Source organism: Scyliorhinus torazame, chromosome 13 (assembly GCF_047496885.1).
Source record: "Scyliorhinus torazame isolate Kashiwa2021f chromosome 13, sScyTor2.1, whole genome shotgun sequence".
Lineage (NCBI taxonomy): Eukaryota > Metazoa > Chordata > Chondrichthyes > Carcharhiniformes > Scyliorhinidae > Scyliorhinus > Scyliorhinus torazame.
In genome coordinates this window covers 31,488,390-31,500,602 of record NC_092719.1, presented here as the reverse complement: position 1 = coordinate 31,500,602, position 12,213 = coordinate 31,488,390, and the positions used below count along the sequence as shown (strand labels likewise).

Sequence of the window (12,213 nt, the reverse complement as noted above, 5' to 3'; positions counted from 1 at the left end):
ACAAAGAAATCCATGAGCTCCTCACACTTGCAGTTGGAGTTGAGGATTGGGGGGGGGGGCATGCGGAGGGGTTTAAGAAGGTGGCCTTCTCTTTTCCCCCACCCCTCCATTACACCCTCCTCCACTGTCAGGTGCTCATGGCAGGACAGGTGTCTCAGCAGAGTGGCTGGTAGCGAGGAGGAGCCTCACCAAGTAAACAACTGATTTTCTTGAGCGTTGTCATTTTGAGAGTTTGGCTTGTTTGTATGCTGCTGGCTGACTTTAAAGATGGTCTCTTTCCTTTGCAGATATGGAAGTTCTGTACTGGCAGCACATGAAGGAGAGACTTGGAGCACAGAGGAAACATCAACAAAGGATGGTGAGTGTTTGACGAGAGCCACAAATTAGGGAGGGAAAGGCCAGCAGAAACTCTTGGACAGTCTGCAGATCAATTTAAATCAAAAATCAATCTGCACAAATTGAGAAATGTTAACTTCAGGATTTCTGACTGGATCAGTACTGGATCAGTGGGAGTGAGCCATCTAGCCAAGTCTGTGCTAAATTATCTGTTCTCAGGTGGCAGTAGGGTACTGCAATTTGACGCAAACCTGGGAAGAAGATAAAACAGCCAGGGCTGCTGCTCCTGATCACTACCCAGTGAATATTTCCGGCAATGTTTGAGAAAGATCATCCCCACAGATCCGTGAATTAGTAACTGGAGGCACAGACTGAAGATTACAATGAGGAGAATGAAGAGGAAAATTTGGTTTTCATAGGGGTTTATTACACAGAGTAATTTACCTTGAGGAGCTTTTGAGGAAGAGATTTATAATATTTCTGTAGAGTTACATCCATTAAAACATTTTTTTTAAAGTACCCAATTCTTTTTTTCCCAATTAAAGGGCAATTTAGCATGGCCGATCCACCTAACCTGCACATCTTTGGGTTGTGGAGCCCATGCAGACATGGGGAGAATGTGCAAACAGACTGTGCACAAATGGACAGTAACCTGTGACTGCGATCGAACCTGGGTCCTCAGCACTGGGAGTTACGTCCGTTTAATGGGGAATTGGCTAGGGATCTTGGGGTACAAGAGTACAGAAATGTTGTAACATATGACAGAGAGGTGAAACATGTGCTTTACTCACCAATCTGAGATGATCTTGTGGTATATAAATGGCCAATTGAAATGGCTTGTACACCAGGTTTGAAGGGGAATTGATTAATATAGAGTCTGCTTCAAGTGTTGTGTTCGTTGATGTATTCTAGTTTGTGTCAGAGCTCCTGTTGTTTGTGTATATGATTATGCTAATGAAGTCTTTCCTCTGCAGATTGTTCTGCGTGGGCAGGAAATAGAGGAGTTTGAGATAGAAGGAGGAAACATGGAAGAAGAAGTAAATGACTTGGAAGAGAGAGCTGAAGACCATCTGGATAACGATGGAGTAGAAGGTAATGAAAGAAAATAAATTTCACACATTTTACACTTGCCATATATTTCAGCCCCCAGAGATGGATACCCTCCTGCAACAAATGCAGAAGCCCCTGTCAGCTGACCATCAGCTGCCGCCCCACTCGACCAGCTGTATTGGTGGGGTTCAGCAGTTTGACAGAATGATGAGTCCAATCCACTGCCACAGGTGTACACCATTTACCACATGAAAACAGAAAATGTTGGAAATACCGAGCGAGTCGGGAGGCAACAAGGAGAGAAACAGAGTTAACGTTTCAGGTTGATGACCCCTTAAAGGATCAACTGACTAATTGCTTTTGGCTTCTTCCAAGCAAGACTGTTCTCGGAACATAGGAAATAGGAGTAGGCCATTTGGTCCCTCTAGCCTGCTCTGTCATTCGACGAGATCATGTCTGATCTTCTACCTCAACGCCATTTACCCACACAATCCCCATATCCCTTGATATGTTTAATATCGAGAAATTGGATCAGAAATTGGCTAGCTGGAAGAAGACAAAGGGTGGTGGTTGATGGGAAATGTTCAGCCTGAAGTCCAGTTACTAGTGGTGTACCACAAGGATCTGTTTTGGGGCCACTGCTGTTTGTCATTTTTATAAATGACCTGGAGGGGGGCGTAGAAGGATGGGTGAGTAAATTTGCAGATGACACTAAAGTTGGTGGAGTTGTGGACAGTGCGGAAGGATGTTACAAGTTACAGAGGGACATAGATAAGCTGCAGCGCTGGGCTGAGAGGTGGCAAATGGAGTTTAATGCAGAAAAGTGTGAGGTGATTCATTTTGGAAGGAATAACAGGAAGACCCAGTACTGGGCTAATGGTAAGATTCTTGGCAGTGTGGATGAGCAGAGATCTCGGTGTCCATGTACATTGATCCCTGAAAGTTGCCACCCAGGTTGAGAGGGTTGTTAAGAAGGCGTACGGTGTGTTAGCTTTTATTGGTAGAGGGATTGAGTTTCGGAGCCATGAGGTCATGTTGCAGCTGTACAAAACTCTGGTGCGGCCGCATTTGGAGTATTGCGTGCAATTCTGGTCGCCGCATTATAGGAAGGGTGTGGAAGCATTGGAAAGGGTGCAGAGGAGATTTATCAGAATGTTGCCTGGTATGGAGGGACGATCTTATGAGGAAAGGCTGAGGGACTTGAGGCTGTTTTCGTTAGAGAGAAGAAGGTTAAGAGGTGACTTAATTGAGGCATACAAGATGATCAGAGGATTGGATAGGGTGGACAGTGAGAGCCTTTTTCCTCGGATGGTGATGTCTAGCACGAGGGAACATAACTTTAAATTGAGGGGATATAGATCTCGGACAGATGTCAGAGGTAGGTTCTTTACTCAGAGAGTAGTAAGGGTGTGGAATGCCTGCCTGCAACAGTAGTGGACTCACCAACACTAAGGGCATTCAAATGGTCATTGGATAGACATATGGACGATAAGGGAATAGTGTAAGACCATAAGACATAGGAGCGGAAGTAAGGCCATTCGGCCCATCGGGTCCACTCCACCATTCAATCATGGCTGATTTCAACTCCATTTACCCTCTCTCTCTCCATAGCCCTTAATTCCTCGAGAAATCAAGAATTTATCAACTTCTGTCTTAAAGACACTCAACGTCCCGGCCTCCACCGCCCTCTGTGGCAATGAATTCCACAGACTCACCACTCTGGCTGAAGAAATTTCTCCTCATCTCTGTTCAAAAGTGACTCCCTTTTATTCTAAGGCTGTGCCCCCGGGTCCTAGTCTCCCCTGCTAATGGAAACAACTTCCCTACGTCCACCCTATCTAAGCCATTCATTATCTTGTAAGTTTCTATTAGATCTCCCCGTAACCTCCTAAACTCCAATGAATATAATCCCAGGATCCTCCGACGTTCATCGTATGTTAGGCCTACCATTCCTGGGATCATCTGTGTGAATCTCCACTGGACCCGCTCCAGTGCCAGTATGTCCTTCCTGAGGTGTGGGGCCCAAAATTGCTCACAGTATTCTAAATGGGGCCTAACTAATGCTTTATAATGCTTCAGAAATACATCCCTGCTTTTATATTCCAAGCCTCTTGAGATAAATGACAACATTGCATTTGCTTTCTTAATTACGGACTCAACCTGCAAGTTTACCTTTAGAGAATCCTGGACTAGGACTCCCAAGTCCCTTTGCACTTCAGCATTGTGAATTTTGTCACCGTTTAGAAAATAGTCCATGCCTCTATTCTTTTTTCCAAAGTGCAAGACCTCGCACTTGCCCACGTTGAATTTCATCAGCCATTTCTTGGACCACTCTCCTAAACTGTCTAAATCTTTCTGCAGCCTCCCCACCTCCTCCATACTACCTGCCCCTCCACCTATCTTTGTATCATCGGCAAACTTAGCCAGAAATGAAGATGAGCTTTGAGTGGTTTCACAGGTCGGCGCAACATCGAGGGCCGAAGGGCCTGTACTGCGCTGTGATGTTCTATATATGGATCTCTAAGACATACTCGATGACTGAGCTTCCACAGCACTCTGGGTAGAGAATTTCAAAGATTCATCCTCCTCTCTATTCATCCCAAATGGCCTACCTCTTACTCAGAGACTGTGCCCCCTGGTTCTAGAAACCCCGCCAGCCCCCAACCAGGGAAAACATCCTTCCTGCATCTACCCTGTTGAGCCCTGTAAGAATTTTATATGCTGCAATGAGATCACCCCTCATTCTTCTAAACTCTAGAGAACACGGGCTGCAACCTCTGGCACTGCGCATATACATGAAGGGTAATTTCTGGTCGCCACATTATAGGAAGGATGTGGAAGCATTGGAAAGGGTCCAGAGGAGATTTACCAGAATGTTGCCTGGTATGGAGGGAAGATCTTATGAGGGAAGGCTGAGGGACTTGAGGCTGTTTTCGTTAGAGAGAAGAAGGTTAAGAGGTGATTTAATTGAGGCATACAAGATGATCAGAGGATTGGATAGGGTGGACAGTGAGAGCCTTCTTCCTCGGATGGTGATGTCTAGCACGAGGGAACATAGCTTTAAATTGAGGGGAGATAGATATAGGATAGATGTCAGAGGTAGGTTTTTTACTCGGAGAGTAGTAAGGGCATGGAATGCCCTGCCTGCAACAGTAGTGGACTCGCCAACACTAAGGGCATTCAAATGGTTATTGGATAGACATATGGACGATAAAGGAATAGTGTAGATGGGCTTTAGAGTGGTTTCACAGGTTGGCGCAACATCGAGGGCCGAAGGGCCTGTACTGCGCTGTTATGTTCTATGTTCTAACACAGGCCCAGTGTCCTCTAATTCTCCTCCGTTGGACATTTCCGCCATTCCAGGGGTGACTGGTGAATCTTTGTTGCATTTGTATCCTTCCTTGGTTAAAGAGACCAAAATTGTGTACACTACTCCCTGTGCAGTCTGACCAAGGCCCTGAACAATTTCAGCAAGACTCCTGCACTCAATTCTTTTGCAACAAAGGCCAACATTCCATTTAACAATTGCTTGCTGTACCTGCGTGCTAGATTTCAGTGTCACATGGGCAAGGGAACACTTTGGAAATCATCCCTTCCAATCTCTCACCATTTAGGAAAAAAACGAAATATAGAATATTTCTTACCTAAGTGAATAACGTCACATTTTTCCACATTATATGCTATCTGTCATTTCTTGCCCATTCACTAAGCCTGCCTAAATCTCCGTGAAGGCTCCTTGCATTTTCCTCACAACTTACATTCCCACGTAGTTTTGTAACATCAGCAAACGTGAAAATATTACATTTGCTCCCCACATTCAAATGAGTTATATAGATTCTGAATAGCTGGGGCCTGAGCACTGATCCTGCAGTACCGCACTAATCTTAGCCTGCCAACCTGAGAATGACCCATCTGTTTTCTGTTTGTTAACCAGTTCTCAATCCATGCCAGAATATTACCCCCATTCCCATGGGCTTTAATTTTGGGTGGGACCTTATCGAATGCCTTCTGAAAATCCAAGTACACACATCCACTGGTTTCCCCTTATCTATTCTGCTAGGAGGTACATCCTCCAAGATCTCCAAGCAGGTTTGTCAGACATTATTCCTGTTATATTCTGCCCAATCCTACCACTGTTTTCTAAGTGTCCCGTTATGACATTGTTTATAATGTTAGGAAAACAAAGGTTGTTTATAATGTTAGGAAAACAAAGGTATTTTAAGTGGCTAGTGGTAAACATTAGAAATAAGGTATAGTTTTAAGTGGGTTTAATTTAATGTTTCTATGCCTGGAAGGGTAAAACCTATAGTTATATTCACGCTGGACAAAAGCATTTGTATGCGTGGAGAATGGTTTCAATTCCAACTGTTTTTCTATTGTGCATAGAGAGGGCTATGGGAAGCAGATTGAATAAACCAGGAATGGTTGCTTAACACCTGGAGCCTTGAGGTGAAACTTTTAAGTTTTAGTTTAGCTAATTTGATTGCAGTTAGAGATAGGTAATGAGAGAGAAGGCAACTATTACTTTTTAGAAGGCTAAAGAGGCAACATCTCTAGCCTTGCTGGAAGAAACGTCATACTATAGAGTAATGGTTAAGAAAACAGATGCTGGAAATCTAAAGTCCAGCTGTTAAGCAAACTACAGAAATGAAGAGAAGTTTCCAAGAAGTCTGGAGTTAATGGAACAGAGGAAACGGGGAACGAGAACCGATTACTGTTCAGTAAAGTCACAGAGAGGTGAAAAGTCATTGGATTGTGAGAAGCTGAAACATATCTGCTAAGTAGTGCTAAGGTTTGTGAGAAATTACTACAGTTTGGGAGACATAATTTGAAATAATTGTGGAAATCGGTGGCTGAACCTTAGAGTTTGGGCGGTGGTGCAGTGGTTAGCACTGCCGCCTCACGCCACCGAGGACCCGGGTTCGATCCCGGCCCCGGTTCCTTGTCTATGTGGAGTTTTCACATTATCCCCGTATCGGCATGGGTTTCACCCCCTCAACCCAAAGATATGCAGTTTAGGTGGATTGGCCACATTAAATTGCCCCTTAATGGGGAAATGAAATTGGGTACTGTATATTTTTTTTTAAACCATAAATAAAAAAGTTGTGTTTTTAAAAAAAAATTTAAATTTAGAGTACCCAATTCTTTTTTTCCCAATTAAGGGGCGATTTAGCTTGGCCAATCCACCTAAACTGCACATCTTTGGGTTGTGGGGGGTGAGACCCACGCAGACATGGGGGGAATGTGCAAACTCAACACAGACTGTGGCCCAGGGCCGGGATCGAACTTGGGTCCTCGGCGCCATGAGGCAGCAGCAATGTTAACCACTGTGCCACCATGTCGCCTTGAGTAAATGTCTTTAAGACAGAGGAAACCTGAAGGGAGAAGCGTTAAGCAGCAGAGGGAAAACACTTTGAAAGTGTAACTTTCAAAAGCGCAATTTAAATCATTGGTGTGGAAGCCAGTGTTCAGTGAGACAACGTGGCTCACGGTATAAAGATCATCTGAGGGGATTTTAAATAGAAATCCACATACATTCCCTTTGGTTCAGAGAGGTGTGAGTCTTATTACAGTCATCTGGTCTGCTTAAAAGGGACTGTGTTAATGAGACCGTTGTAGTTTAAAAAAATATATATGTTTATTCAAAATTTTCCAATAAATTTTTACAAAACACTCCAGAAAGGAAAGAAAATATACAAAGGGCATTACGCCAACACACAAAGCAACTTAACCCTCTAACCATTAAACCATCTAACAAACTAAGAACAAAAATGGGGCAAACGCCCGTTACATAAACCAGAACAAGACCCCCCTCCCTCGGAACGGTTGCCACCGCCCGGAGAACCCCTGCACAGACCCTCGCAAGGCAAACTTTTATCTTCTCCAACCTGAGAAACCCCGCCATGTCATTGATCCAAGCCTCCACGCTTGGGGGCTTTGCGTCCCTCCACATTAGTAAGATCCTTCTCCGGGCTACCAAAGAGGCAAAGGCCAGAACTCCGGCCTCTTTCGGCTCCTGTACTCCCGGCTTGTCTGACACCCCAAATATTGCTATCCCCCAGCTCGGTTTTACCCAAGTATCCAAGATTCTGGACATAGCCCTTGCGGAGCCCCTCCAAAACCCCTCAAGTGCCGGACACGCCCAGAACATATGGGCGTGATTTGCTGGACTCCCCGAACACCTCACACACCTGTCCTCTACCCCAAAAAACTTACACATCCTCGCCCCTGTCATATGCGCCCTGTGCACCACTTTAAACTGGTTCAGGCTGAGCCTGGCGCAAGACGAGGAGGGATTAACCATGCCCAGGGCGTCAGCCCACAGGCTCTCATCCAGCTCCTCACCCAGCTCCTCCTCCCACTTGCCCTTCAGCTCCTGCACCGAGGCTTCTTCCACCTCCTGCAGCTCCTGGTAAATCGCCGAGACCCTGCACTCTCCGACCCACACACCCGAAATCACCCTGTCCTGTATCCTCCGCCATGGGCACATTGCTGGGTACTCACCCTGGTTGCCCTCAGGTCGTTGAGCTTTTTGCAACACTGCTCGCCAGTCCTGGGTGTCAACGTGATGGGACTGACGACCACGCCCACCTCCCTCCACAGACGCCGGGCCACGTTGGGTGGGACCCTCTGGCTGGGTCCAGGGTACAGGCGCCCCCATCTCTCCTCGAGGGCGCCCAGGAGCGTCTCCAGGTCGACGTCTGTGAACCGGGTCGCTGCTCGGTGGCGCCATGTTGCTCCATCGGCGGCCTGTGCGCTTGCGTCGCTTTATGTGTGACGCGGCGCCGCGTCAATTGCGTGGCGCCGCGTCGCCGAAGCTGCGCCTCCCGCCGCTCCCCTGCTTAGCCCCCTTGTACAGCGCAGAATGGGGTCCTGGAACGGGCGCCAACCGCTGAGTGAAACACTCCCGTTTTGACGCCGGCGCCGACACTGCCGTCGGAGCAGAGAATCGCGCCCCATGTCTTTTGAGCCAGGGTTCCATTCTGGAATCCTCCTGTCCGGTTGTAACACCCAACTTGGATCATCATCATAACGTTTCTAACATTTCACGACTACTGATCTTAGGCTTTTTTCTCTCTTTCCCTCCTTTCTTGTGTAGTGGGTTTACATTTGCTGCCTTCCAATGTAATCAACCATTTAACTACGCATTCCCTGAAATATTATTCCCATAAAATATCTTGGAATTTACTCTTCCAGCGAAGTCTTCTGTTATTCTGGTCAAGCTGAAACAGTTTGTCTTGGGCAATATTATCTTGATCCTTTGGCATCCTAACAGCAATCATGCTACCCCTCAGTCCAAGTTACATAAGCACTCCTCCTGTAAAAGATTAATTTGCTCCTGTACTGAACATGGGGAGAATCCTATCCAGAATGAAGGGGTAATATACCTTTGTCTCAGTGTCATAGTGCGTGAAGGGATAAAGCAATCTGCTCTGTATAATGAAGGGGAGGAGGGGTCAAATGTGCTCCATCTGATATCCTTTCACAACAGGACTCTGCTGCAAACATTAATATATTGAGAGTGCCACTACTGAAAACATTTCAACAATGGCTGTCCTGTATTTAATAAGTACATGATTATGAGCAGGAATAGGTTACACTGCTCCTCGTGTGGTCCCTTGTGACTAGCGTCAGCTATATTTGTGTGAGTGAGACTGCGATCAGTTACTGTGTCAGGGTGGTGCCCAGAACAATACCTGCCGGTCCTGTGCAGCCTAATTATCCTGCAGGTAAATCCTCCGACTGCACAAATTCTTCTTAATATTCCGCTAGTGACACTCAGCTCACTCCTGGGACTTCAGAGCAGCCATCGCAAACTTTGATGTTTGCCATTTGTCTTATTTGCATAATTTTATTTGTGTGAGGAGGTGGGATTAATTTCCTCCCCCACTCGGCCTCAGAAAGGCGGCAGAAACGGAGCATCAATATTCTGCCAGGAGTGGGGAGCAAATCAGTGGCTTGCTAGAATTCTAAACACTAATTAATTGCAGTGTGGGAAGAAAGTACAAGTCAGAAACACACTCTGGTTACTGCTGGTTAGCACTGTTACTGCTGGTTAGCACTGTTTGGTGGTAGTGAGCGCCCTAAATAGAATGAATGGGATTCTTCCTTAACTACGGGATTTTTTGTTAATTAATAATCTTTATTAGTGTCACAAGTAGGCTTACATTAACACTGCAATGAAGTTACTGTGAAAATTCCCTTAGTTGCCACATTCCAGCGCAGACTCCACAGACAGTGACCCAAGCTGGGAATCGAACCCGGGTACCCGACACTGTGAAGCAACAGTGCTAACCATTGTGCTACCATATTGCAAGTAGTATGAAAAGAAAACGGGAGTGAGAAATTATAAACCCTGATGAATTAAGGCTGTAATTGGCCACAATTCTATTGCAGCATCTCTAGACCTACCTTTTTCTAAATTAATTTATGGGATGTGGACATCGCTGGTTAGACCAGCATTTATTGCACATCCCTAGTTGCCCTTCAGAAGGTGGTGAGTTGCCTTCTTGAGCCACTGCAGTCCCTTAAAGATGTTGAGCTGGTTATTTGGATTAGTCATGTTGAGTCAATAACTCAGGAGTGGCTTCTCATGTAGCACTGAAATACCCACACTCAAATAATCCAGGAAATATTTCTGGCATATATGATGACTCACCTGATCTTATTTGCGACACAGCAGTTCTGGCAGATTGGTTTTTGTGTAATGGGAGAAAGTGAGCAATACTCCTGCTCACAGTCACAGTCCAATTGCTCTGGGAACATAGGAACAATGACGGATGGGTAAAGACAATCTGGTCCATCCCTCCTATCCTCTTCTAACAGCATTGAGATATACCTATTCAAAAAGACACTGATGCTTGTGGAATTGATCGTAATGGTAATGTTCTCTGGTCTGAGTCAGGTTCTGAGATCAGCTAGGAACCGCTTGAGAATGAAAATTGAGTTTGCATCCTCTGACATTAAATTGACATTACTGATTAAAACATTGTGAGTAGCTGGAAAATGTTTCTGATCTGTGTTTATTTTATTTTAGATGATTATGACATTAATTTGGATCAAGAAGCTGATGCAGCTCAGGACATCCACAGGTCCTTGAATCTGGGTAATATTCCTTCCTCCAACAATGGGTAATCCCCACCCCTTCCTCTAACTATGGATGAATCTCACCCCCGTAACCCTGATTAATACCCCACCCCTGCTCTGTAGGTCTGGGTAAACCCTCCTGTAACTGCAGATCTCTGTTGGTAATTCAATTTTTCGTCTGTAATTGCAGAACCTCTTGGGGCATCTGGAAGCGTGAGTTACGAGGAGCTTGTTAGAAGGAACGTGGTATGTAAAGCTGCTGTTAATTAAATGTGTGTCTTGTTTCAGCATCCTTTTTATTCTGTCACTGTACAGGAAACATTTAATATTCAGCTATATTTAAACTAAAATATTCAGCTATATTTAAAATCTCTGTTAAAATTAGTGTAAATGTTTGGAGGGCAGTCCATTTCCGAGTTCTGTACGAATACATGTTATATGATCACATGTTAATGTAGCCAATAGTTCTAATCTAGGAAGCCTTGACCTATAATTCTGAGGGACTTGAACTGCACAGGGTGCAATTTTCAGCACAGCATGGATTCCAGTAGCGATGCACAGAATAGATCCAGTACCTAAACATTTTGCAATTTATTTTAGGAATGAGAACGACAATGACAAGGCTGACACTTATTGTCCATCCCTAATTTTCCTGAAAATGTGATGGTAGACTTCCCCTGAACTGAAATTCATTGTACCAGTTTGGTATAATTGAGAGACTTTCTTGCCCACTTCAGAGGGTAGTTAAAATACTCATATCAGGGATAATGTAGCCCTTACTGTACAAGAGCAGTGTTGCAGTGATTTGGAGTAAAGGGGTAATAAACCCCTTCTTTAAATGTACAAGAGCAGTGTTATAGTGGTAATATACTGCTCACCAATATTCAAGGATAGTGTTATTGGATGTAAAAGGTTAGTCGGCTAACTAATGTGCAAGGACAGCGTCATTGGGAATAATGGGGTAATATACACCCACTATGTACTGCCTATAGAGGGCACAGTGTTGTATGGGGTACAAGTTGCTTTTGCTGTTCCAATTCATTTGTGTAGTCTTAAATGAAAGGTACACATGAGTCTAGTGTTCACTAATCCTGAAATCATGGCAGTTCTACCTAATGCATTGGTTGATGGATTAAGCTGTTTCAGATTGACGCATTCCTGTATTCCAGGAGCTGTTTATTGCTAACTCCCAGCAGTATGCCCAGGAGACTGCGCTCTCCCTCCGTGTGAGGGACTGGGAGGAGAAGATTGGTCCAAGACTGGAGGAACAGGTAAGAGTGATTTAATTGGGTATAATGTAGGAAGCAATGTTCTGGGGCGTTGTGGTGATGGAAGGATGCTTAGCATTTCTGATGGAGCAGACTGAAACTATGACTCTACATTCAGTCTGCTGCTGGGTGTTTACAGCATTTTCAGCTCCCCCCACTCCCCAGATTTTCATTTGCTGCAGGTTTTCCTCTCTGAAACCTTGTTCTCTTTTCCATTGTGACTGTTCTTCAAAGGGCAGGCTGGAGGGTCGGCAACTAATAAGACTGTAGGTGGGGGTTTTGAGTGGAGGGTATGTACAAGAAATGAAATTGAGCTTGATATAATGGAAACAGGAAAGGAGATTCTCAGACATACTAAATTAAAGGAGGCCAGAGCAGCACAGTGGCGCAGTGGTTAGCCCTGCAGCCTCACGGCGCCGAGGTCCCAGGTTTGATCCCGGCTCTGGGTCACTGTCCGTGTTGAGTTTGCACA

General features: G+C 45.1%; 1 protein-coding gene across 1 annotated transcript in view; it reads left to right on the top strand.

The window, feature by feature from the left end:
* The window catches only part of ncaph2 (non-SMC condensin II complex, subunit H2), a 60,865-nt gene that overhangs the window by 44,378 nt on the left and 4,274 nt on the right, over positions 1 to 12,213 (top strand). The window contains exons 15-19 of the mRNA XM_072471246.1: positions 288 to 358; positions 1,311 to 1,428; positions 10,424 to 10,492; positions 10,664 to 10,719; positions 11,643 to 11,744. Coding sequence (XP_072327347.1) covers positions 288 to 358; positions 1,311 to 1,428; positions 10,424 to 10,492; positions 10,664 to 10,719; positions 11,643 to 11,744 — 416 coding nt within the window. The remainder of the gene's footprint in view (positions 1 to 287; positions 359 to 1,310; positions 1,429 to 10,423; positions 10,493 to 10,663; positions 10,720 to 11,642; positions 11,745 to 12,213) is intronic.